The sequence below is a fragment of the Pseudorca crassidens genome, chromosome 12, assembly GCF_039906515.1.
Source record: "Pseudorca crassidens isolate mPseCra1 chromosome 12, mPseCra1.hap1, whole genome shotgun sequence".
NCBI classification, from domain to species: Eukaryota; Metazoa; Chordata; class Mammalia; order Artiodactyla; family Delphinidae; genus Pseudorca; species Pseudorca crassidens.
Window position 1 is genome coordinate 65,063,034 of NC_090307.1, and position 26,456 is coordinate 65,089,489.

General features: G+C 57.4%; 2 protein-coding genes across 6 annotated transcripts; one reads left to right on the forward strand and one right to left on the reverse strand.

Moving 5' to 3' along the window:
- Positions 1-154: 154 nt before the first annotated feature.
- On the forward strand, positions 155-4,509 carry TRMT2A (tRNA methyltransferase 2 homolog A). Its single transcript, XM_067699858.1, has 12 exons — positions 155-435; positions 552-1,117; positions 1,312-1,420; positions 1,664-1,845; positions 2,024-2,138; positions 2,230-2,345; positions 2,422-2,533; positions 2,971-3,093; positions 3,272-3,347; positions 3,618-3,734; positions 3,870-3,966; positions 4,055-4,509. The coding sequence occupies exons 1-12, from the start codon at positions 412-414 to the stop codon at positions 4,284-4,286; spliced, it is 1,869 nt and encodes a 622-aa protein (XP_067555959.1). The 5' UTR covers positions 155-411; the 3' UTR covers positions 4,287-4,509.
- Positions 4,510-4,923: 414 nt separating this feature from the next.
- On the reverse strand, positions 4,924-26,218 carry DGCR8 (DGCR8 microprocessor complex subunit). Of its 5 annotated transcripts, XM_067699856.1 has the most exons (15): positions 26,073-26,218; positions 21,306-21,534; positions 20,534-21,207; positions 19,930-20,089; positions 17,964-18,106; positions 17,520-17,802; positions 16,048-16,245; positions 15,789-15,890; positions 15,131-15,229; positions 13,793-13,875; positions 9,341-9,441; positions 9,005-9,111; positions 7,971-8,098; positions 6,917-7,030; positions 4,924-6,622 (listed from the first exon to the last, which is right to left on the reverse strand). In XM_067699856.1, the coding sequence occupies exons 3-15, from the start codon at positions 21,194-21,196 to the stop codon at positions 6,539-6,541; spliced, it is 2,265 nt and encodes a 754-aa protein (XP_067555957.1). In that variant the 5' UTR covers positions 21,197-21,207; positions 21,306-21,534; positions 26,073-26,218; the 3' UTR covers positions 4,924-6,538. The 5 variants fall into 5 exon arrangements, with proteins under 5 accessions (XP_067555957.1, XP_067555956.1, XP_067555954.1 ...); XM_067699855.1 differs by having other exon boundaries at positions 6,917-7,027; positions 20,534-21,534; XM_067699853.1 differs by having other exon boundaries at positions 20,534-21,534.
- Between the last annotated feature and the right edge of the window lie 238 nt (positions 26,219-26,456).

Genomic DNA, 26,456 nt, shown 5'->3' on the forward strand with positions numbered 1-26,456 from the left:
CAAAACGCCCGCAGCGCATGCCCGGCCCGCCCGGAGGCGGGGGAGCGCGCACTCCCGGCGGCCCTCGCGCGCACTTCCGTCCGCGGCCGCGCGCGCCCCTAGAGCTTGCGGACAGTGCTGGGGGTCCTAGCGGCGCGTGGCGATGACGTCGCCGGAAGCGGGGACGATAGAGACGCGTCGCCTCAGCTGCGCGCGCCGGCTGACGAGAGAGCGGCAGGCGAGGAGAGCGGCGGGCGCGGGACCCTGCCTGGCTGGCTACGCAGCCCGTGCCCGGGACCCGGACCTGAGCGCAGAGGGTACGAGTCCCGCCCCTGCCCGGGCCGGAGCAGGGCCGGCCTCGCCGAGTCGCAGCCGCTCTCCGCTCGCCGCCCGTGTGCCAGGCCCCGGGCGAGGCGGCGGACGGAGCGGACGATGGGTGACGAGCTCGACGGCGAAGTACGGTGAAGGGAGACCCTGGCGGAGCCGGGGGCGGGTGGTGACATGGGACGGGGAGGGAGAGGCTCGGAGCGCGCGGGCCCCAGCCAGGCCGCCTGTCTGCTGTCTCCACGCAGGGCCGGGCGTGCGTGGGGGGCCCCGTCCAGGACGACCCCAGCGCGCCGGGCAGCCCCGCGGCCCCGGGCCCCCATCAGGGGGAGGAGCAGGCCACGGGGGCCGGGGCCGCGGGACCGGGTGCTCAGCCGGGGCCCTACGGCTACATCCGGGCTGGCCTGTTCACCTCGGAGATCTTCAAGCTGGAGCTTCAGAACGTGCCGCGCCACGCCAGCTTTAGCGACGTCCGGCGCTTCCTGGGCCGCTTCGGGCTGCAGCCCCACAAGACGAAGCTGTTCGGGCAGCCTCCCTGCGCCTTCGTGACCTTTCGCAGCGCCGCCGAGCGCGACAAAGCCCTGTGTGTGCTGCACGGCGCCCTGTGGAAGGGCCGGCCGCTCAGCGTGCGCCTCGCCAGGCCCAAGGCTGACCCCTTGGCCCGGAAGAGGCAGCGGGAGGACCAAGGGGAGCCGCCTACCACCCCCACCACGTGCATTGCTGATGTGGTGACCCCTCTTTGGACGATGCCCTACGCGGAGCAGCTTGAACGGAAGCGGTTGGAGTGTGAGCAGGTGCTGCAGAAGCTTGCCAAGTGAGTGTGGGTGCAGGCACTCCTGGGCAGAGCGCCCATCGGTGGCTCCCTGTGCGCTCAGCCTGCTCAGATACCCCTTTGGGGAGCCAACCAGTAAAAACTCTGTGTTACCGGTCGGGACAGTGAGGTCCCAAAAAGGGGCCCAGGTGCTTGGGCAATTGGAGCCTGACCTCTGCCCCTCCTTTGCCCCGCAGGGAAATCGGGAGCACCAACCGCGCCCTGCTCCCTTGGCTGCTTTTACAGAGGCACAAACACAACAAGGCCTGCTGCCCACTGGAGGGGGTCCGGCCATCACCTCAGCAGGTCAGGGCCTCTGCTCTCACAGAAGCTCCTCCTTCCTGGCTCTTCCATCTCTCTTTCTGCTGCGCTTCTGCTTATGGTTCTCATCAAGTGCTTGTTAGTTGTCAGCTTTTTGCCCTGGGCTGCCAGGGCCTGCGGGGGAACCAGGGCCTTGGTCATTGCTGTCTTTTGCTGTGCACCCTCCGTGCACGAGTGCTGGACCGCTGGGGTAAGGGTGGGCATCTCTGTTTCCTTCTCTCCTTGCAGACCGAGTATCGGAACAAATGTGAGTTTCTTGTTGGTGTTGGGGTGGATGGGGAAGACAACACAGTCGGCTGCCGGCTTGGCAAGTACAAGGGCGGGACGTGTGCTGTGGCAGCCCCCTTCGACACCGTGCATATCCCTGGAGCCACCAAGCAGGTGGTGAAGGCTTTCCAGGAGTTCATCCGGTGAGGACACGTGGCTGGGCTGGTGGCTTCGGGACGTCCCGAGGCAGTCTGGGAGCAGAAGACTTGGGTCCTATCTGGGGGGTCTGGTGGGTGTGGCTGGAGGAGAGAGCAGGGATGCTGCTCACCCTATCTTGGTCGGCAGATGTCAGGGACTCAGGGCCATCTGTGGCTCCCACAGGTCCACTCCCTACTCGGCGTATGACCCGGAGACATACTCGGGTCACTGGAAGCAGCTGACCGTGCGCATCAGCCGCCGTGGCCAAGCCATGGCCATTGCCTACTTCCACCCGCAGGTCTCAAGCGGGTGGCTTGCTGGGGGAGGGGTGTCTGAGCCAGAGCAGACTTCGACACAGTCTCATGGGCTTTTTCTACTGCCTGCTCCAGAATCTGAGCCCTGAGGATCTGGAGGGGCTGAAGGCTTCTTTGGCACAGCACTTCATGGAGGGGTCAGGCAAGACCAGCGGGGTGACTTGCCTCTACTTCGTGGAGGAGGGACAGCGGTAGGTAGTCCAGGTGGGGCTGGGTGGGTTTCTCCGAGCACTGGTGACACCAATAGACGCACCTTCCCGCCCACAGAAAGACCCCCAGCCAAGAGGGCCTGCCTCTGGAGCACGTGGCCGGGGACGAGTGCATCCGCGAGGACCTGCTGGGGCTGACCTTCCGGATTTCCCCTCACGCCTTCTTCCAGGTGACCAGATCCCTGGGCTCCGGGCTGGTGCAGCAGAGGGGAGAGCATCCAGGCAGGGAGCTGCCAGGGCTGTGAGGTCGGCCACCTGGAAGAAGGGCTACTAACCGTGGCCACTCGCTAGACCCTGGTGACCACCCTGTGGGAGGGTGGCTTGTGGGCATGACACCAGGCTTTGGCACTGGTGGGGTCTGGTATCAGCTGCTGCAGGGGTCCCATGGGTCCAGCTTTCGAGGAGGTGGGAGGGGGGTAGCATTGAGTTGCTTTCTTGGGCCGGGAGACAGGGTGTGGACGGAGGGGCCCTGGGGCCCTCAGGCAGTTAGAGGTGGAGAAGGGAGTCGGGGGGGGGGGGCAACCAAGAGCACAAGCGCCTGGGGATGCAGACACTGGGGGGCTGGTGGGCAGCGGATAGGCTGCTCTGATGTGTAACCCACGCCCAGGTGAACACCCCCGCAGCTGAGGTGCTCTACACGCTCATCCAGGACTGGGCCCAGCTGGACGCAGGGAGCACAGTGCTGGACGTGTGCTGCGGCACCGGCACCATCGGCCTGGCTCTGGCCCGGGTGAGCCCTCCTACCCCGGTCAAGAGCATGCTCTCCCCCACCCCACCCTTGTGTCATCACCCGTCCTGTCATGACTCCCCTAAGATAACCTCAGACTGTTCCAGGTCCTCTTCCGCTGCCCCCCAGAAGATCCAGGGGTGGGGAGGGGTGCCATCAGTCTGCCCTGTTTTTGCTCCAGAAGGTAAAGAGAGTCGTGGGGATCGAGCTGTGCCAGGAGGCTGTGGAGGACGCCCGGGTGAATGCCCTGGACAACGGTGAGAGCCAGCGGGCCTCGCAGTGGGTGGCAGGCCCTGTGTGTCCCTCCACAGGGCACCTGGGACCCACCCAGTGGCTCCTAGGGCTCACGGGGTGGGGGCAGAAAGGGCCCCTACTGTGCGGACCTATTGTGCGCCCACGATGCCTGGGGCTGCCCCGCAGGGAAGGGTTTTCTTGAGGTGTCTTCTGGGAGCTTCTGGACATGGCCGGGCAGATCTCTGGGGGGTGTCCCGGGCCTCATGGCAGGGCTGCTGCTCTGTCACCTCCAGAGTTGAGCAACGTTGAGTTCCATTGCGGGAGGGCCGAGGACCTGGTGCCTGCACTGGTGAGCAGACTGGCATCCCAGCAGCTCATGGCCATCCTGGACCCACCCCGCGCCGGTCTACGTGAGTGGTGTCCACCTGAGGGGTGGTGTGGGGAGGCAGAGGGTGGCCCACTAGGCTGCCTGGTCTCGGGCCCCTGTCCGCTCCTTGAGGGGGAGCCATTGGGGACTCTCCCTTGAGGGGTCTGTGCCTCCCCAGATTCCAAAGTGATCCTGGCTGTCCGCAGAGCTGAGAACCTCAAGCGACTCCTATATGTCTCCTGCAACCCCCGAGCAGCCATGGGCAACTTTGTGGAGTGAGTGTGGGGCATGGGTGGATGGGGCCTCACCCCAGGAGACCCTGCTGTACCCACGCAGTTGACCATGGCACTCCCTCCCATACAGCCTCTGCAGGGCCCCGTCGAACCGAGTGAAGGGCAGTCCGTTCCGGCCAGTTAAGGCTGTGGCCGTGGACCTGTTCCCGCAGACCCCACACTGTGAGATGCTCATCCTGTTTGAGAGAGTGGAGCACCCCAATGGCATGGGGGCCCTAGAGCCCCAGGATCCTCCTGTCCAGCCCCCACCAGGGTCCCCAGGTGACACCCCACCAGAAACCAGGGCCTCCCCTGCTTCTTAGTTCTCTGGGGCAGCAGAAACCAGCCTTTCCAGAACAGCACCCAGACTGCATCATGGGCAGAATCCTGGGGCTCCCCAAGTCCTTGCCCTGCCCGGCCTGGCATACTCAGGCAGTAGCCACAGAGGGTGCAAAACCCCTGTCCCCGTGGGCTCCTGTGGCCTGCTCTCCCCTCACCCCCAAAATGGGCCGCAAGGGCTGGAATAAACAAGTGCTGAACTACCAATGTTTGTGATAAGAACTCAGAGCCTGGCACACAGGGACTCTCCTCTACTCTCACCACAGGTGCAACGGGGCAGGGCCAGGAGCGCTCATAAGAACTGGCCCAGTTGGAACAGTTCTCCCAGCTCTTCGCGTGGCCAAAAGTCCCAGTGTCCCAGCAGAGAGCCTGCTGTCTGACAAGAGACACAGGCCTTGTGGCCAAGGGCCAACCGTACACATGGCGTGGGGAGCACAGAACGAGATGCTGCCCTACTGCCCTTCCCCACCCTCATTGCAGTCCCATCCCCAAAGGGACATACCTCCCAGTGACCACAAGAGCTAGGGGTGGGGTTGGGACACCGCTCAGCTGCTCTGGCCTTCAGGGCAGCTCTAGCCAATTAAGGACCACCCCATGGCCAGAAGAAAGACAGACCAGCCATTTCCTTTTGGACATTTTGCTTTATGCTTTCAGACAATCAAGGCTCACCCCTATAGCCATGGCCCAGCTGCCACATGGGAGGTACACAAAGGGTGGTGGTCACCCAAAAGTGGCCTCAGCATAGGCTCCCCCTGCCCTCTGCCCCCTCAGTACGGCTGTGTTCACAGGATACTTGCACCCATACACGGGACAGAGGAAGGACTCGGGGAGGCCTCAGTGAGGCTCACCTGCCTCCAGTGTGCACAAAGCTTTGGTTCGAGGTGGTGCATCTGACTGTTTTAAGGGCAAACAGTTATAGTCAAATGGTTATTCACAACTACAGACAGGGCAGGACAGAAGCAAGTGTGTAATTATAGCAACTCGATTTGCGGACTCTTTTACAAAGGTCGGCACAGGCGCCAACCTCAGTCACGGTGGGTGGCAGGGCATAGAGAATACTGTCTCCTGTAAAAACACCACCCACGGGAGGTGTCAAGCACTGTGCCATGAGCACACGGTGCCCTGAACAGATGCCAGGGGCGGGGAGCCAACGGCTCACAACCAACTTGGACTGCTGGGACTCAGTGGGAACAAATCTACCCCACACCTGTCCATAGGGGCCACCTAGTCACCTGGCTGCACCAGACGGCTGCTCTCAAAACCCAGTGCCGCCCCAACATGCTCGCACCAGCTCTGGACAGGAGCACCAGCATGTGAACACACTGCACTGAGGGTCTTCGTTTCCTCTCAAATCCACGAGCTAAAATGCATTAACTGTTCACATCTGCTACGTGATTCCAAATCTATCTTCTACTCTCACTGTAAAAGTTTCTTTCCAAACGCTAAAATATCATAAAAGCTTTAAAAATTGATGGGTGGACAGACTTGACTGTGCAAAAATTTAGTAAAAAATTGCCAGAGGCCAGCGAAGGTGAGGGGCCTCAGTGTCTAAGAAGGCATGTTTTGGGGGCATTAAGACTTACTCAGAAGAATGGACTGCACCCCCCAGCCCAGGCAGGGGCAGCAAGCTGGGCAGGGACAGGTGCCTTCATCCACGTCACGGGCAATGCATTTCAAGGCAAAGAATGATCACCTTGGTGGTTTGCCTACAGCCTCTGAAAAATAGTTCTGATACTAAGTTGTGTTTATTTTAAACCAAAGAAGTCTGAAATACTCCTTCCTAACTATAACTTTTTCGGAGAAAAAAGGAAAACCCAGGAGGCGGGGAAGGGGATGGGGTGCCAGCGTGCATCTTCTGGCCAGGTCCCTACGGTGCCCGTGGGAGCACCAGGCGCAGGGCTTTCTCATTTCATGTCATCCAACTATCATTTCTTGTCAGCGCCTGTTACATACTAAAATTCATGAAAACCTTCATAACACCAGTCTGCAGCATGTCCACACAAGCAGAGGTCCATGGCGACTTCCCACCTTTCTGTGTCCACCTGTGTGGCAGGCTGAGTCGATGCTTTAACGTGGCCACCCAGACCTGTGGGTAGCCCCCAAGGAAGAGCTGCGTGGACCTGGCTGTCAGACACGCAGTGGCAGGGGACCGTGGACTGGAGACCCGGGGCTGCAGAGTGAGGGCAGGTCTCCCCCGCAGCAGAGCTGGCAGCCCCTGAGCCCGGACCACCAGCCATCACACGTCCACGGTGCATAGGGGCTCGCCGCCAGGCTGCGCAGATGCCACAATGGACATCTTGGGCTTCTTCCGCGTCTCCTCCTGGAAGAACAGCCAAGGTCAGGGATGTAGGCGACATGGGAACCTGCAGCCCAACCTCGGCGAAAGGCCGGTGGCGGGGCTGCAGAATGTGCGCGATCGCAAAGCACCACGTGCTGGCACTTCTGTGGGCATCAAGACGCATGCCCGGGAGTGGAGGGTCAAGGAGGTCACAGCCACCAGGGGTTTGAAGCTGCCCCGACAAGCCCTACAGGGACCCCACATCAGTGCACAGGAGGCCAGGGCCACCAGCTCTCCAGCACTGCCACAGCCTGAGAGCATGCGGACAGGCCTCACCCTCTCCTCCGCCAGCCTCCGCATCTCCTCCTGCAGTTTGCTCAGGATGTGCAGGTTGGGCTTGTTCTTCCGGGCAAACTGCTGCAGCTCGATCACACTCTTGTCCGACGTCTCCTGGGGAGCAGAGCCCGCTCGCAGGACCGTCTGGGGTCACCCCTCCCTTGACCCGCCTGGATGGCTGCCTGCCAGCTGTTCCCCACTTCTGCCACTGCCTCCTGCGCAGGGTGCTCCCCCGGCCCCCTTGGCCTCTGACATAGCCACTGAGCAGGCACTCGACATGCCCAGAGCCCTCAGGCAGGAGCAACCAGGACACAGCCTCAGCCGGGGGGACAGCACACTGCAGGACAGAACTTGCCCCGGCACTGCGGCCCCTGGGAGCCTGTGGGGCCCAGACGCTGAGCTCCCTGCAGGCCCGTCCAGGGTGAAGAAGCCGTATCTGAAGATGCCTGCTGGCCGTGGGTGCCACACTCCCCTGCCTCTGGATGGACCCCTTGCCCGCCAGCTCCAGGGGGCTCCCACCACGGGCCCAAGCAGGCTTTCTCCCCTCACTCACAGCCCAGCACAATGCACAGAAGTAGAGCACAGACCCGAAAGCAGAGGCTCAGCAACACAGGGCCAAGCACCTCGGGGCCCAGTGTCCCCTCCCCTCACCCACCCTGTCAGGCCGAGAGCAAGGAGCTCTTCACTGACGGCCTGGGGGTCACCATCCACAGTCCCCACCCTCCACACCCACCACTCACAGGGGTGCTGGTGACCCAGACCGTTTCTGTAAACATCAGGGAAAAAGTCAACATAAACCTCGCTTCCCTGTACTTCTCTCCACCCCAAACACAAAAACCTAAGGGTATTGGCTAAAATCTTGAGATCTTGGCCCAAAGAGCAGAAACAAAACAGATGACACACATGGGCCGTTGAAAGTTGGTGGCCAGGGAGAGCTGTCTGTGTGTGGTCTGCTCGCTCTCCCTCTAGCCCTGGCCCACACCCCATCCCCTCCCCATGCAGCCAGAGCCCAACTCTGCCCCCGGCCCCCTGTGCCAGAAGGGGACCCCATTACCTGTTTGACCATCTTGCTGCTTTCACGGCCATACATGCGCAGCAAGGACCCCCAGTTCTTGACGTGTGGGTGCAGCAGCTGAAGGATCTTCTGAGAAGCTAACTGTTTCCCAACTCGCTTATTCTTGCCTGAGAGGAAATGTAGATAGAGGGAGTCACAGATACCAGCCATCCACAAGGCCACCTCGTCCAGACAGGGGTGCTCCCGACGGGAGGGGGCAGAAGGCGCAGCCGCTGCACTGGGCACAGCACCTCAGCCCGGCCCATCCTGCAGAACAGCCCATCAGAAGCTCGGGGAGGCCAGGACACACCCAAGGCCATAGCTTATGAGGCCTCCCGGCCCCCAGCCCACATCTGCTGACACAGAGGACGCACCTGCAGGGCAGACACAGGGGTGGGGGAGCATCCAGAGGGCATCCTGTGCTGGGGACGTTTCTAGATGGAGAGAAGGTGGGGCCAGGGTGCAGAACAGGCCTGGAGAGCAGCAAGGGCCTCTGGCTCAGATGGGGGATCTATCCTATGCCCTGCCCACCTGCTCAGGGCTGGCCTCAGCAAGGAATGGTGTCTGCAGGGCACAGGGCACACCCAGGGCCTGCTTGGTCATGACCTTCTCACTTACCCAGTGCTGGTCTGTGTTTACAGTTTACACAAAGTTTCTTTGCAAGTAAGGTTATAACCAAACACCAGATTAGGTGAAGAGCACAGTTGGTGCCCAGCAACAGCAGAGGGCCCTGCGGGGGGCTCTGCTGCTGTCTTAGGAGGCTCCTGCTCCCTTTACAGGGACCGAGGGCTGGACAGGGGCAGTGGTGGCAGCCGCTGGGGAGCAACACAGCCCAGCCAAAATGACCAGCCCGGGGACTGGACACCCACAGCTGCACTCAGGTCAGCTGTGACTCAGATGTGGACATGGGATGCTGTGGGCACAACCGTGGGCAGTCAGCATACAACTGAGGCTCGGCTGATGCCAGGGCAGTGGTCCTCGGGATCACTGAAAGCCTGTGTGTGGGTGTATTGGGGGAGGGGTGTGTGTCTTACACCAGCCGCGCACTGTGTGCTTGCCACACGCCATGACATATTCACTCTTCTGGTTTTTACCAGGAACCACTTCAAACTTGATGGAGGTGTCCCCCATCCCATGGTTTCTGTAGGAGAAAACAGACAGTAGGTGACATCAACTGACGGGGAGGAAATGGCTGCTTCCAGAAAGCCCTCCAAGGGCCCATCAAGACAGAACCAACCCTTCTCCCCAAACCGCTGCTCCAAGGAGGGACTCTCCCACCACACGCCATCCAGCCCCTTGGGTGGAAGGGTGCTGGGCACCCAAGAGAGGCCCCCATGCCCGATGGCCAGGGAAGCGCCCCCCCCACTTACCTTTTAAGGCACTCATGGAGGATCTGGTAGGGAGATAGCAGTCCAGCCTTGCTGGTCAGCTCGTAGACTCGCGAGTCCTCGATACTGATGTGGTTAAAATACTACAAAATGAAGCAGCCGGTCATAGTGCTGGCCACTCCCGTGGCCCCGTGAAGCGGCTTCCGTGCTGCCGCCTCCCCTGGGGCCTCCTGCCCCCACCACTACCTCTCGGAGACATTGCATCCCACATCCCACACCTCCCCACCCAGATGCCCGAGACACAAACGAGGAATGGCAAGGGCCGGGCTGCCTGCCGCTGGCCTGGGGAGCCCATCCTGAATCAGAGGCTGATCAGACGACCGGTCAGAAGTCTAAAGACACACAACCTTCGGAAAAAAGCTTGAAAACCATCATAAGTGAGGTTATAGAAGAGAGAAAGTGACCAGACACGGCAGAACAGAAACGTGACCAAGGTTCTTAAGAGGCGACGCCCAACTGGTTCAGGGAAGAAAAAGGAAGCTGGTGACAGGGGCATTGCCAGCCCAGAGGCCGCTTTGACCCCATGGCCCCCGGCTCCCACTCAGGAGTGTGGGCCCCCTCCCGGGTTGGCCATAACGGAGAACCACATGCTCCTTTGAGGCCTCTCAGAGAGGTCCCTTCCAAGACTGTCCAGCTTCTAGGGCCCCTCGGCTTGTAGCAGCATCAACCACAGCCCTGCCCTCTTCATATAAAAGCCTTGGAACCTGCTGCTCTGGCAGAGAGGGGGCTTCCTCCCCACCCAGCATCAGGAGGAGGCCCTGGTTCCAGCAAGCAGGAAATCATCCCCCTCTAAGCACAACCCCGCCCCCCCAGCACCTCAATGGGTCCGCCAGCCAGAGGCACCCCGAGCCCCTTAGTCAGGGTGTCTGCAGAGGCATCGCTGTGTGAGCCAGGCTGCTCAGACCCCTGGCCACGAGGGATGAACCCAACCCCCAGCACCACCCCTCCCCGGGCACTGGGGGAGGCAGAGGACAAGGCTGGAAGTCCAACCTCCGACTACATGATGGTTCCCCTGGCAACCACCCCCATCCTCGGGGCTTCCAAAATTCACCTCCTGAACATGAACTCAGGCGTAGTTGAAGGGGTTAGAATAGAACGTTCCCTTCACTTTTATCAACTGGAACTATTTCAGGAACTGGAGACAAAAACCAAACGTTAATTTATTTACTACGTTAGAAGGTCCCACCAGGAACCAAGGACAAAAACCAAACGTGTATTTTATATCAATATCACAAACACATACACACCTAACAGCCCCAAAATACATGAAACAAAACCTGACAAGTGAAGGGAGCAATAAACAATTCAACAGTAACAGCTGGGGACTCAACACCAGTCCAGACAGAAGACCCACCAAGAACGAGAACAGCAAACCCCACACCAGCTCAACCCACAGACGCCTGTTCACTCCACTCAGAAACACACAATGCACATCCTCTCAGGCGGTCACAACACAAGCCTCAATAAACTTAGAAGGACTGACTGAAATCACAAAAACTATGTTTTTGAACCACAGTGGAATTAAGTTAGAAATCAATAACCAAAGGAAATTTGGGAGATTCACAAATATATGAAAAGTAAATGCTCCTAAAATAACCGCTAGTTTAAAGAAAAAAATTACAAGAGAAATCAGGAAAATACCTTGAGACAAATGACAAAAGAAACACAACATATATTAAAGCAAAATTATGGGATGCAAAATAGTACACAGAAGAAAATTTATAGCTGTAAACTCCATATTTAAAAAGAAGACCCCAAATCAATACCTTAATCTTAAGACACTAGAAAAAGAAGAACAAACTAAACCCAAGGCTGGCAGAAAAAAAGAATAATAAAGGCAAGAGCAGAAATAAATAGAGAATAAAAAACCAATAGGAAAAAAAATCAACAAAACCAGAAGTTGGATATTTGAAAAGACGAACAACATCGACAAACCTTTAGTCAGACCGACCAAGAGAAAGGAAAGACTCAAACTGCTAAAAATCAGGAATAAGGGACTTCCCTGGTGGCGCAGTGGTTAAGAATCCACCTGCTAATGCAGGAGACACGGGTTCGAGCCCTGGTCCGGGGAGATCCCACATGCCGCGGAGCAACTAAGCCCATGTGCCACAATTACTGAGCCTGTGATCTAGAGCCCATGAGCCACAACTACTGAGCCCGCGTGCCACAACTACTGAAGCCCACGTGCCTAGAGCCCATGCTCTGCAACAAGAGAAGCCACCACAATGAGAAACTTGCGCACCCCAATGAAGAGCAGCCCCTGCTGGCTGCAACTAGAGAAAGCCTGCGTGCAGCAATGAAGACACAATGCAGCCAAAAATAAAAATAAATAAAATAAATTTATTTTAAAAAAGTTTAAACAAAAGGATCATAACGGAATACTATGAATGTGTATTTGTCAATAAATTAGATAACCTAGATCAAGTGGGAAAACTCCTAGAGAGACACAAAATCCCAAAAGTGGCTCAAGAAGGAGTAGAAAATCTGAAGATGTATAACAAGCAAAAAGATTGAATCAGTAAATAAATAACTTCAAAACCAAGCAAAGTCTAGGCTTGGACTGTTTCACTGGTGAATTCTACCAAGTGTTTAAAAAATTAATACCGGGACTTCCCAGGTGGTCCAGTGGTTAAGTATCTTTCTTCCAATGCAGGGGACGTGTGTTTGATCCCTGGTCAGGGAACTAAGATCCCACATGCCGCGGAGCAACTAAGACTGTGTGCTGAAACCTCAGAGCCTGCACACCACAACTAGAGAAGCCTGTGTGCTGCAACGAAGACCCAGTGCAGCCAATAAATAAATAAATAAATGAAGGAATAAATATTGTGCTTGCATGGTATATCTTTTTATTTTTGGCTATGTTGGGTCTTCGTTGCTGCGTGCGGGCTTTCTCTAGTTGTGGCAAGCGGGGGCTACTCTTCATTGCAGTGTGCGGGCTTCTCATTGAGGTGGCTTCTCTTGTGGTGGAGCACGGGCTCTAGGCTCACAGGCTTCAGTAGTTGTGGCACACAGGCTCAGTAGTTGTGGCGCAGGGCTTAGTTGCTCCACAGTATGTGGGATCTTCCTGGACCAGGGCTCGAACCCATGTCCCCTGCATTGGCAGGCGGATTCTTAACCACTGTACCACCAAGGAAGCGTGTGGTTTATCTTTAAAAAAAAAAATTAAGGGCTTCCCTGGTGGCGCAGTGGTTGGGAGTCCGCCTGCCGATGCAGGGGACACGGGTTCGTGCCCCGGTCCGGGAGGGTCCCGCATGCCGCGGGGCAGCTGGGCCCATGAGCCGTGGCCGCTGGGCCTGTGCGTCTGGAGCTTGTGCTCCGCAATGGGAGAGGCCACAACAGTGAGAGGCCCGCGTACCGTAAAGAAAAAAAAAAATTAATACAAATCCTTTGCAAATCCTTTGCAATGAAAGAGGAAGCAACACTTTCCAACTTATTCTATGAGGCAAGTATTACCCTGATACCAACACCAAAGACATCACGAGAAAAGAAAATACAGAACAGTACCCCTTATAAGTACAGCTGCGAAAATCTTTAACAAATACCAGTGAGCCAAACCTATCAACGCATAAAAATGATTATACACCACGACTGAGTGGGATTTATCCCAGGAATGCAAGGTGTGTTTACCATTCAAAAGTCAATGAAACACCCCCCCACATCAGTAAAGTCAAAGACAAAAACCACGAGATCATCTCAACAGAAACAGAAAAAACAAAATCCAACACCCATTCTTAACAAAAACTGTCAACAAACCAGGAGTGGAAGAAATGTCCTCAATCTGATAATACTCACAGCTCACACAGCACGTGAAGTGGAAGAGGCCAGTCGCAAAGGAACATACATCGTATGATTCCACTGACAGAAGACGTCAGAATTGGCAAATCCAGGGACAGAAAGTAAATGAGTGGCTGCTGGGGGTTGAGGGGCTGGGAACGGGGAGAATGGGGGTGGCTGCTAATGGGGACAAAGTTTTTTTTTGGAGTGATGAAAGTATTCTGAATGTACAAAAATCCACTGTACTGTGTAGTTTAAAAGGGAAAAATTTATGGTGTTATAAAAAAGAATGCATTCTTCAGAGTGAGAAGCCCTTGCTACAAATAACCATAGGACCATATTTACCCAAAAAACTTTACAAATAGTTTTAAATGGTTCTTAACATAAAGAACAATCTAGGTTTTGCAGCCTCTGCCTCAAAGGCTCACTCCACTTTGGATCTGCTGTCAGCGGAGCATGGCTTCCTTCCGAAACATTTACCCGCAGCTTCTCACAACCCTCGGCAAGACACAAGGACAGAATTCTCTGACAAGAACATTTCCTCTGCTTGCAAAGACAAGCAGGTCTCCTCTTTGATGAAATACAAGAGACGGAGCACCTGGCACCTGAGCGATTAAACCCAAGCACAGTCTGACACCAGGGTGGGCTCACAACCCTCACCTCCAGCTCCTCGCTGTCTTTGGGCTTCTCCTCAGAGGTCTGTTTAACAAAGTCTGGGATGAGGATTTCCAGCGTGGCCCGGGCTGTGGAAAGAGGAACACTGAGGGTGAGGGTGGGGTCCCCACGGCCGAGGGAGCCTGGGCCCCGGGGACAGAGCCCCAAGGGCCTGCACGTGAGGCACAGGCAAAGGGTGTGGTGGGGAGCAGCAGCTGGGCCAGAAGGACACTCTGGGGAGGCGCCTGCAGGCCCGAGCGCAGGGGTGGCGAGAACCCGAGTGCAGGCACCCCATGAACAGGGGTGAAAACGAAGAGCACGTGGGGAGGAGCATGGGGTGGGGGTGGGAGGCGAGGCGCCAGCGCCATGACGATGGCCCCACCCACCATGGGACCCTCACAGGCTTCTGCTCCGAGACCCCAGGAACACCCCACTTGTGAAGCAGGAAGAGCCTTTGGAGAGAATCTCTCTAAAATTGACAGGAGACCTCCTGGGGATCGGGCAGAGCTTGTGAACCCAGCACAGCTTCACACGGGGTCAGCCAGACAGTAAGGTGGGGTCCCATCACCCTCGGCATTCACCACCAGAAGAGAGCAAGGCCCAGGGGCACTCTGAGCCCCGGAGCACAGACACTCCACCAACCCAAGACTCGGTGAGACTGCGATAAACGCTCCGCGCTCTGTAAGAGGCAGAGCTGCTCTGAAGACAACACGGCGATGGGGGTGCCAGGGCCCGGGGTGCATCCATCACGTGCCTGCGATGTGGTCCACTCCCCAGAAGAGGCCAAATAACCCTGGTGCTGGGGCTAAGCGGCTTCTGGAAAAGCACGCCAACAACAAGGAGTGCCAGGAATATAGCCAGCAGCAGGACACGGGCAGGAGGAGCATCAGACTTCCACCAAAAACCACCAGCTTTCCCAAGGGCCTGCTTGGCTGTGTTCCAGGAGTGGCAGTCCCAAGTCTGGAGCTGGAAGGACTTGGAAAAATGGTCCTCATGGACATCAAAACCACCTGAGGAAGATGCCACCTGTTCTCCTTCTCAGCACACCCCTGCCTTGCTGGGTTTAAACAGACGGTGCCCTGGGCTCAGGCAGCACAGAGCAACCAGCATCTGTGAGCGCTGGGGACAGGGCGGGAGGCGCTGGCCCAGCCATCTGAATGGAAAAGGGCCTCTACTTTCATTTCTCACGTTTTACTTTTTCTATTTGAATCTTTTCCAGTGAGTACATAATTTAAAAAGATCCAAGTAGATGATTACATAAATAAAACAGACTTGCCCCATCCACAGCCTTCCCTAGCCATTGGTGGGCCAACACGGGTCTCTGACACCAAGCAGGCACATTACCAGCTTTATTCTTCGCGAGTTTTTTGCTGCTTGCCGTTCCAGATCCATAGGTCACACCATCGATGGTCACCGAGGCACCAAAAGGCTCACTTGGGTTCTCTTAAAATTAAAATTACCATTTTAAAACACACTTGCCAAGACATTAAAAGCATACGTGCACACACACAATGTGCTCGCGCTGACAGACAAGACGAGGTGGGGGTAGGGCTGCTGCTGGAAGGCAGAGGCCTGCGGGGGGGTCCCTGAGGCACTGGGGTGGGGCTGAGGGACAGTCAGCAGGCAGAGAGCATGGCCAGGAAGTCGAGGGGGACAGGGACCAACGCCTGAGAAAGATGGACGGAGGAGTGCAAGGGGTGGCATGCAGACATTGTGAGCCAGAGAAGCAGGAAGACAATAGTGGACGCTGAGCTTCTGGTTTTCACTAAGGAGTGATGCGGGCGGCCAGAGGACAGCTTGTGGCCATTGCAGGGCTGCAGCCCCTCCACCCTCGGAGGCGCAGTGGGAAGGGGGTGCGGGGAGGTGACCATCTGATCCCCCTCGACCTCCCCTCTCGTTCCTACCCAGCAGAGGGGAATGACAGTCAGCTCCCACCTCCCCAGCAGTGACCCCAGTGACGTGCTTGATGCTTTAGGAGTGAGATGGGGAAGGTCACACTCACCACATTCAAAGAAGTTGTACACAGGGCGGACCTTGAGGACGCGCTGCATGTACTCGTGCAGGATGCAGACCTCCGACTTCCCATTGGGGTTGATGACAAACTCTGTGACAAAAGGGGCCGTCTCAGCAACAGCGGGGACTGCAGTGACCACACCCCAGCCCGCGGGGAGAGGACCTCTGCGCCGCAGGGCAGACACAGGCCGATGCAGCACCCTTGGAGCACACATCCCAGTAACATCAGACCTGTGAGTTCCGTTCACCTTTCTTCGTGGGCGCGTCCTGCACAGACAGAGTGATGAGCTTCTGATTGGCCGGCAGGATGGGCCTCTCTGACTCAGCCTGTTTTCGCTTCATTTCTCGGTTGAACTGCCGACGCTCAGCCCATGTCCTGAACTTCTTCACGGTAACTTGCTCGAAGTCAAAGCGCTTCTCCAGGTAGTTCCGAAACTCCTCGAGGTCTATACGGGATTCACCAGAGACCCAAGTCACGGGTGGAGGTCACGCCCTCCACCCGGTGAGCAGGACAGGTCCCAGCCACACGATACCCCCTTCCCCTTTCCTCTCCAAGGGCGAGGGAAGTAAAGAATCACGCCCCTTCATTCTGCCAGCTCAAATTACCCTGCCAGGTCCCCTAGGGACAAATTTCTGGCATGTCCTTTAGTTTGTTTAGAACAAGAATAAGAATACAAAAATAAAAAAACAAAAACGAATCTAAAAAAAAAAGCCAACCGCAACCAGCCTTTGGGACCTTTCTCCCCACATGGAAACAGGTGCTGGACGGCCAGCAGCAGCCGAGGCACCACGTGCCCACCATGGCCGCCCCCACGCCCTGCAGCAAGTAGGCAGCTCAGGGCCATGGCACTTGTTCCACCTCTCCCCCAGGACCCCAGGGCTTCCCATCAGTCTTGCTGGCGCCCTGCCTGCACCCCTCCTCCCACCAGGCAGATGCCTGAGATTCCACGTGAGCTACAGAACAACGTGCTTGCACACTTAGTGACAAACCAAAACCACATAGTTCTTTACACATGAGTGCAGAGAAGCGAGTCTGGAAACAAGAGCCATGAGGTCAGAGGTGGCAGGCAGTTGTTTTCAGAAAAACAGGAGCACACTCAGGTGTGTCCTGCATGTGCGGAAGGACGGTGTGAAGAGGCAGACCGCCAAGTTAGAGTCTTACAGGGAGGGCTCCCTTCCAGCTGTGTCCCGAGAACAGCCCACCCGCTGACAGAGCTAGCCGGGACGGGGAGCCAGACACCACTGTCCCCCTCCTCAGCAGCAGCCCCAGCCCCTCACATGCAGGAGTTCCCAGACAGGCCGGGCAGTAGCAGAGTGAGAGACCCCGAAAACGCATGGGGGCTAAGACAGCCTGCCACCATGGAAGAGATGCAGGAGGGACAGGGAGGAACGCCCCACACCTGAGAGCAACTGAGGGTCTGAGAAGGGGGTGGCATCCACACCACGTGGTGGAGACGCCCACTCTGCGCACTGGTACACCAGGACTCCATGCGAGCATGTCCCATTTTCATGAAAAGCGAGACTTGAGGAAAGATCGCGAACATGACCAGAGAAAAAGGCCATCTGCAGGGCAGCACCAGTGTGCGGGTTGGGAGCAAGAGGTCAGCAGGCAGAATCTCCTAAGCTCAGGGAGACGGCCTCTCCAGCCATGCGGGAGTGGACAGGCAAGCACGGACAGGTCCCTTCCTCCTCAGGGACCAAGTTCACTCTGGAAACTTACCAACTGATTCATCTTTGCACACTTCCACCTTGGCCTTCACTTGCCCCAGGGCCCCGGGGGCGGCCTCGGCCGCCAGTGGATCCTTCTCATCTGGGGGCCCCAAGTCAGCCCCCAAGGAGTCGGGCTCTTCCAGGGGGAGCTCCAGCTCTGCAGATCGGCTCAGGGGCTTGGCGGGAGACACCTCCCCACAGGGGGCGAGCTCGCTGTTCTGCTCCCTTTCCTCATTGTCTTTCATTTTCTTGTAATGCAGACAGGGGATGCTACTCAGAGGAGGGTCATGTTTCTGTGGACAGTGAAATTGCAACACAGATTACAAGGATGGCCCCAAACATCTGAACGTCCGGTGCCTTTCACCTGCCTGTCTGGCTGCAATGCAACGTGGGCAGACATGCATGCTCCTCCTGCAACTTACGAGACTAAATTTATGACTGATGTGTCCCCTACCCGTATGCTTCCCGTTCCCAAGAAGTATGGCCTGGACCAGGTGACCACCCGAGACTCTCGGTGCAGGTACACGGGGACTCCGGAGTTATGGAACGTCATGATCCACCCGTCCGGCAGTGGTTCCGTAGGTGGACGGCCACGACCTGCACAGAAGACAAGAACACCCTGCAATCACTTAAAGACACTTGTAACTGAGTAAGAACTGTCAGGACGTTTCCAAAGTTACAACCCGTGTCAGAAACAACAGCAAGGTGGACCCAACGTTACAGAGAACCTCTAAAACGTAGGAGGGGGGAACACCCCGCTCTCCACTAGAGAAAGTCCCACCCAGCCCCACCTGCAAAACTCTGCTCTCCCTCTGCTGCTGTGCCTGTCCCTCTGGGTGTGACCCACAGGCTCGAAGTCCCTCCGTGCAGCAGGAAGCTGTCCACCCTGCTCACTGCTATACTCCCCAGCCTAGAACGGCACAGGCAGGCCTCGGAGCCTAGAGCAGGGTTCTGCAAGACACAGGGCCTCGCCACAGCTCTGCCTCCACGGCTGGCAAGCACCGTGGACACTGACTCCCCGCCCGCCTCCCACAGGTGTGGCCAGAGGCACCGCAGGGCCTGGGTAGGCTTCGCTAGTAACTGCACATCTGTGGATCACTGCTCCCTGTGACCAGGTGACAAGCCTGTGCTGTTCGAGCTGCTACTGACAGCCCTGGCTGCTGAAAAAAGCACATGGCAAAGACTTAAGTAAAACTTACTTTTCTTACAGGTATTGGGAACAAGTTAAAAATTCACAAATGGAAGTGAAAAACCAAGTGAAATCTAAAAAGACACATACGAGATGAAAACAGCACCAGCTATTCTCACAGAAAAGGGAATGACACCCTTGTGCCAGGTCTGACACCCACACGTGGCCAACACCAGCAGACACCTGTGTCAGGACAGCCCTGGGAGGGAATGTGAGGTTGGACACGCACAGACCCCGTCAGGCACCCCCATGCCCACCGCGGGCTGGGCTGGGAGCTGTCTGCAACCAGCTATGGGCTAAGTAAGGAGAAGGAGGCACTCACACAGCTCAAGCTGAGCACATCATGGGACAAGGCATGTCTGCGATAGTGAGCTGTCACAGAGTTGGCCCAGCTGCCCGGAGAGCTTGCGTGCATCTCATAGTCTGTTACTGTTCCTGTTGCGGCCCACTTGGCAGACGCGCGGCCCAGCACTGCCAACATGTCCGCTCCGCAGCCAGGAGACTGTACGTCGGCCACCCTCGGTTTCCTCCCATCACGCTGGCCACCTGCGCTGGTGCTCAGCAGAAGATGTAACCTGTGTGCCTGAGTCCTGTGTCCCTCCAGCCCCTTTCCACCACCCACCTAACACCTCCACCTAGACACTGAGAGGTGCCTCCAGGCCAAGACAGAAACAGACACGGAGACCCCTCAGACCTCTCCGCATCAGCAGGGGGGCTGCACGGGCCAGCTCTGGGCACCCCCTGACCGCTCCCCACCGCGTCTCCGACCCCTCCACCTCTACTCAAAGTGCAGGAGTCACACGTGCACCGCGAGCCGTGCTTTCAGACCAGACTGTGGAACGAGTCCTGCTTGCTTCCAGTGGCTCCCCCGACACTTGGCACAGAATCTAGAACCCGGACTGCAACCATCACCAGCCACCATGCCGAGCAACCGCCTCTGGGCCCAGCATCCATAACCCTGGATGCCCCCTCCCCAGGGATCTGCCCAACCCCCTCAGAAGGCCTCTCCCCACCATGCCGCACAAGCCCAGCTGCTCTGGTTTCCACAGCACCTGCACCACCTGCAGCTGCGCCATCATGCATCTGGGTGTGTCCTCACATCTTGTCTGTTTCCTATCACCAGACAGGGCCCTCCTGGCCTCAGACACACACCTGCTGCCTGACACCGAGGGCTCTCATGCCCATACATGCAAAGTCCCGTGAACACTCGCTACTTCCTGGCCCGACTTACTTTTGAGCACTGTTTTAATCTTGGTCATCATTGGCTGCACACTTGTCTCTCCGTCTGATGGGTGGTCGCTGTCTCCTCCATATTTCTCCTCCATCCGCCTCTTTTTGGGAGCACAGAGGCCCTCTTCCAGCAGAGCATCAACATCGTTGTCAAAATCATCCTGCAAAATATGCTGTTCAGACACCACAGCCCCCCCGGTGCCCTCCAGGCAAGTGTCACAGTGTCACTGACAACGACAGAAAGGAGGCGCTCTCGGGGGCCTAGGTGTGCCTCTATGTTGCGTGATCATCTGAAAAACAAATGGAATGAAACCGCCAGCTGAAGCACACGCTCAGGCAGGTGTGCGTGCCACCAGGGAGCGTGGCCAGCAGCTCCTTCCAACTCAGTTGGGACAAGGGTACGAGGCAGACCTGTCAGCCAAACTTTTCATTAGCAAAGTTTGAAAACCTGGACTCCTGATGGCTTTCTCTTTTCACATTTACGTTTCCACCTCCTGTGGGTGTTCTTTCCTCTGCAACATCAGCTTTACAGAGATGCTGCGATTCCCAAACACCTCTCTTTGGGTTTTGCTAAGAGTGCTCCAAAGGAGGGGACACCGACATACCTCGTAGGAGAACTTCAAGGCCTCTTCGTCCACTCTGTCTCTCTGCACGATCGCTTTAGCCGTGAGCCCGCCTGCTCCTTCTTCATCTAGCTCCAAATTGTCAGTAAAATCTTCTAACTCATCCAGCACTGCGTACTCCACTCTCTTTTCCTGATCCAGCTCATTCTCCTCATCCTTCTTATCCGCACTCTCACCCCCTACGCCTACCCCGTTACCAACACTCCCGCCAAAGGGACAAGCATGCACGTCTCCACTGACAGGGCTAAGGGCCAGACCGCACTCTGCCCGCGCGTCGCGCTCTGCTCCCGTGTACAGCACCTTCCTGTCCTTACTCCTGCAGCTCTCGGTAAAGCTCACGCTAATCTTTACATCCTTAAGCAACTTAAGGTCAGGGGAGAACTTCCGGACCGCAGGTGCGTGCCGGGCGGTGCGCGGGCTGTGGCCACTACAGTTCGGGTCTACGAGGAGGCGGGCCTTAGAGAAGGATCCTTTGGAGAGAAGAGAAGCTCCGTAGAAGTTGAGCGGGTCCTCAGCAGGGGGTTCGGCCTGTCCATCACCACCAGAGCCAACGTCCATTACCTCTGCATCACTGGACGTTTGCAGGGGAGGTGGTGGAGACTGTCCACGGGGCAGCGCTCGGAGGGGGCAAGCTTGGTTCTCCATCACCGCTCCTCCTGCGGGCTCACGCGGGAGAGGAGAGGGGCTCTCACATGTCTCCATAGTAAAAGTGGTTAAGACTATTTTAAAAGACCAGAGTTTTAAAAAACCTTACATAAATCTATACAGCTAACATGCACAAGTCCGTCGAGACCCGGGTGCCGTCCTGCCCGCGCTGCACACGCTGGCGGCTTAGTCAAGCTGGCCACATTGCTCTTTTCATTAATGTAGACAGCTTTTAGAACCACTGCCTCAATTATTGGAAATCACAATGCACTCAGCTTAAATGACTGACGACTAAGCGAGTCTGTCCTCAAGCCGGAGGGGCACCCGTCTTCCTCCACCTGCAAAGAGACGTAAAGGCGTTGTCACAACGCAACAGAGCCCTCCGCGTCCTGGTACCAAGAGCCCAGTGCTATTGACAGAGCAGTGAAAATTTAAAAAGAATGCTGCCCAAAAAGAGAACCTTCTATGCTTTAAAACAATCGAACTTTACTTTTTTCTTCAGAACCTAAATTGTACCTTAAGTCCCAAATTAAATACTTTATTAATTGTCCACTGTAATTCCAACTTGAGAAACACAAAAACCATATTATGTTTAGGCTCAAAAAGGATTAAAAAAAAACATCTTCCACTAAACTTCACCGCAGCACCCCCTAACTCAGTTTTTACAAGGCAAGCCAGCATGCAATGCAAGGCTGCCCTTTCCAGAACACACAGAAGGTGTGCGGCTTCCCTCCAGCACCAGAGCGACATGGATCCACTCACCTGCGAGGGCCGGGTCAGTCAGAGGGCAAGCGGGAGACCCTCGGCTCAACTCTGCGGCACTAGGGCCAGGGGTTCTGTCACCCGGGACCCTGGGGCACGTGGATGGGGACAGTGATGCAGCGGGCTGGGGGAGCCAGAGGTGGCGTGGTTCTGTTCCCGGGAGAGGTAGGGGTGGTGACCGCAGGGAAGGGAGCCCAGCCAGAGTGGGTCGGGGGAGCCGCAGGAGACAGCTGGAGCCAAGGCACGGGGAGTCCTGGGAGCCGCCCGGAGCCTGGCTCCATCCTGGGGGGCAACAAGAAGCCACCGGGAGTGAAGGGACCCTCAGGCCACAATTCAGTCCCTACTTGAGAAGGAAGGCCAACAGCTGCGCCAGGCATGGTGCCCGTGCCCTCGAGAACAGCAGAGACACAGAGTTGACCGCACTGCTGAGTGGGCAGAGGTGGAGAGCTGGGACAAGGGGGCCCTGACGACCAACGAGGCCTCTCCCCGGAGGGACAGTCAAGCAGCGCCTGCAGAGGAGGGCGCTCCGAGCCTCTGGGCAGACCTGGCCAACGGGGCTGAGGCCGCCAGGACACATCAGCCAGGCGGTCACCCAAACCGCAGGAGAGGCCGCCCAGAGAGGGAATGCAGACCGAGAAGAGGGCTGAGGACGCAACTCTGGAGAAGCACAACGGAAGGGAAGACACAAGGCTGAGAAGGCAGGGCAGGGGGCCATCCAAACACAGGGGCCTGCAGGAGGGAGGGCACCCACCAGAGCAGAAGCACGTGCAGAAACGCACGCATGTGCTCACATGTACACCCCCACACCGTGCAGACACACGCACAAACATGCCATATGCACGCGGATGCAGACACATGTGCGTGCCCATGCCCACTCGGGGCAGCTTGCTGGTTGCAGACAGAACAGTAAACAGCAGACACCACATGTTTAAGAAGTTTACAGTGAAGGGACAGAGCGTGGTGGTTGAACTTTGAAGGGGACATAACATAAAAACCAGAGACTTGTTTAGATTTGATTAATTCATCCAACAACTACCCAAAGACTACCTACTCTGATGGGGGCACTACCATGAACTACAGGGCAACAACCACTGACTGTCAATCTATTTCCTAGATTCTAAGATGTCTTCACATTTCTGATTTCAGTGGGAATTTAACATAATACCTCCCACACAGGTATGTCTGTCAAAGGTGCTAAGGACCAAGGAAACATAGCACACAAATGATGACAGACTCAGAACCGCAGTGATCGCTGAGGAGGCTGTAGCCAGACACACACGAGGAACACTGAGTGGAGTAGGGCCAGTCTCCTGGCACCAAGAAAGATCGTTTCAGAGAAGGACAGAAGGTCAGCATACCCAGTGCTACAGAACACAGATGTGACCAGGACCAAACCCCTTGGCACCAGGCAGGTCTGCAGAGACCCTAGCAAGAGCCAACTCGTGATTCTGGGGCTAAAAAGGCTAACATGAAGAGATGTGAGGAGACGGGGGGCACTGAAGACACACTCGGCAGAGGACGGGGACACCTGCTACCACGTTCAAAGGCTAAGAGCAGCATGAAGCCAGGATGAGAATGATAAAAACTGAAGAATGGAAGAGCTGCACAGAGTGGAGTCTCCAAGAAGCCATGGAAAGTGTGGTCCTTGGAGCTCAGGGAAGCTGCCCAGCCCCAGGGGCAGCAGCTCATGCTGAGGGCTCCACAGCAGGCCATCCTAAGCAAGCTCCTTACCATCCCTGTTGCCTGTCGGTACCTATCAATACCTTCCAGGTGGCACACACATACCATTTTAGATGCTGAGGGCATGAGACAGACAAAACCCCTGGCCACAGAGCTCACGTTTTAGCAGAGAGACTGACAAGTAACAACTAAGAAAAACTGAGAACCGTTCAAGAAAAAACAAAGCAAGGAGTTGGGGAAGGGGAGGCAGCTTCAAAACGGGTGGGCAGCAAAGGCCTCACAGCCAACGTCCACCTGAAGGTAGAGGAGTGGGCCGGGTGGGTAGCTGGGGTGGGAGGAGGGGACATTTCAGGCAACAGCGAGAAGAGCAAAGGCCTCCGGGTAGGAGCGTGGGGTGGCAGGTGACAGCAGTATGCCCAGTGGGGAGAGAGGAGGCCAGATCAATGAGGGCGAGGGAAAGCAGGACTCTGGCTCTTATCTTGAGAGATGGGCCACTGGACAGGAGGGTTCAAGCGGTGAGGTCACATGATCCAAGGTCAGCAGTGGCAACCAACCCTCAGGCAAGCCCTGTTCTAAGCACTTTAGGTACTGTCACTCACCAGCTCTCACACAGCACTGTGAGAAAAAGTTAAGGATAGAGAAATGAAGCAACTTGCTCGAGGTCACACAGCTAGAAAGTGGTGGAGCTGCTTTACCACCCAGGTAAGCTGGCTCCAGTCTGTACTGCCTCGGGATTACAGTCTTGCAGTTTAAAAGAAACACTGTAGGTCCAGAAAAACCCCAGGTGGGTGGACAGTAGGAGGAGCAAGGGTGAGAGCAAAGAAAAGAATAAAGAGGCTCACCGGGAGCTTGGACCAGCATGTCACGCTGGAGGTGGTGAGAAACTGTCCTGAGGGTTGCATGGAGGCCTAGGAGTGACTCCATACTCAAGGACAGAGATGTCACATGCAGAGGTGGTGAAGGCAGCATGGGGAGTGTTTGGGGTGAGTGAAGATCACAGTTTAGGTTTACACATGGCTACTTGGCATCAAAGTAACACGGGGGGATGTGGAAGAGGCAGCCACAGGCATAAGGCTGCAGCTCAGAAGGGAGGCGAGGGCTGGAGATGGAGATGCAGATGTCAAGGAGAGACGGCATTAAAGCCAGGAGACTGGACGAGATCACCAAGGAGTAGAGGGCAGCTCCAACCTGAAGCCGAGACTGGGCAAACCAGTCAGACTCACTTTCGTACCCCCAAGGTCACGGTTAGATTATAAAACCCCTGGGAAGTGCCTTGCACAGTGGCTGGCCACAAAAGGCTCAAAGGGTGGCTCTCCTGCCATCGGCCTCACTACTGCTTCAGCTGACTGCACACACGGATGCAAACCTTGCTTGCCAAGTGGACCATAAGCCAGCAGCAGACTTGCAGCAGGCTCCCCTGGATCCCAACACAGGGTAAAACCGAGACGCTTGGACAGTGCCCTTCACTGGAGTCCGCTTGCTGGGCTGGCATGGAGGTGCCGTCTGTGATGGTCCAGCGCTGTGGCTGCTGCCTTTCGCTCAAGCCTCTCGGCGCTGCAGCCTCCCGCCCAACCCAGCAGCAGTATGACCTCATCCCGTCCTTTTGTCATCCTCCATCGGCCTCACATCCCGCACTTACAGGCGGCACTGCCGACTGGCCATTCACTCCCTCTGGTGGGTGACCGCCTGTAGCAGGGTTTGGCCCACTCTACCGCCGCCAGGAAACAGGATCCCCGCCTAGCGGTTGGCCTGGCACAGTCCCCAGCCCCAGAATGGACTGTCGTGCACCGGGTAACAAGGTACATGCAAGCATGCAAACGACAAATCAAGTTCCTACCCTGAGCAACCCAAGTCCATCGGACGACACCTGACAGGTACCTCTGTCAACAGGTTGCCACCTTCCACTTATTTCTATCATGGTCATTGTTACGACAAAACCACATCCTGATCACCTACGTGACACTCAGTCCGTGAGCATTTGGTGAAGACGGGCGACTTCTCAGATTTCCCAAACTGTGTTACACCCGGCAGGGTCCTGGGCGAGCACCGCCCCTGTTGGTACCTTTCCCGCCTGAAAGCCATCTACGGCTTCGGGCACGCGGGACGAGGGGCCTCCTCACACCCCGGTGTCTGCCCGGGCGGAAAGCGACCGGCGCGGCGCCCCCCGGCCCGGGGCCCGCCACCGCCCCCGGCCCAGCCCAGACCCCGGCCCCCGCGGGCCCCCCGCCCGCGCTCCGAGGCCCGTGGCCATGATGCTTCACAAAGGCCGGGACTCGAGAGGCCAGGCCCGCCCGCGCCCCCCCGCCCGCTCGACCCCGGCCCGCGGCCTCGGCCCGGGAGGGAGGGAGGGGAAGGGCGCGCCTCACGCAGGCCGCAGCGCCGCCCGCCCGCCCGCCCGCTCGGCCGCGGGGCGCCCCTCGCGCCCCGCACCTACCTCCGGCGCCCGCGGCCGGCGCGAGCTGCCCGCAGCCCAACTGCAGCGGAGATCCCTACTGCCCGGCCGCCGCCGCCGCCGCCGCCGCCCTCCAGAAGGGCCGCGCGGGCGCTCTCCAGTCGGCGGGACCCGCCTGCCGCGCGGGTCGAGCGGAGGGCGGACCTTGGCGCGCGCGGCCAATCCTGCGCGCGGCCGCCCCGCATTGGGGGAACCGCAGAGCGGGCTGCAGAGGCAGCCAATCGGCGGCGCGCGGCGCTCCCGGCCACGGCGCGCGGCCCAATGGCGCGGCCACGTGGGCGGGACCAGGCGCTGAGGCCGCAGCCGCGCTAACGGTCGCCGCCGGGGCGGGGCTCGCGGCGCGGAGGACGGCGGCCGCGAGGGGCG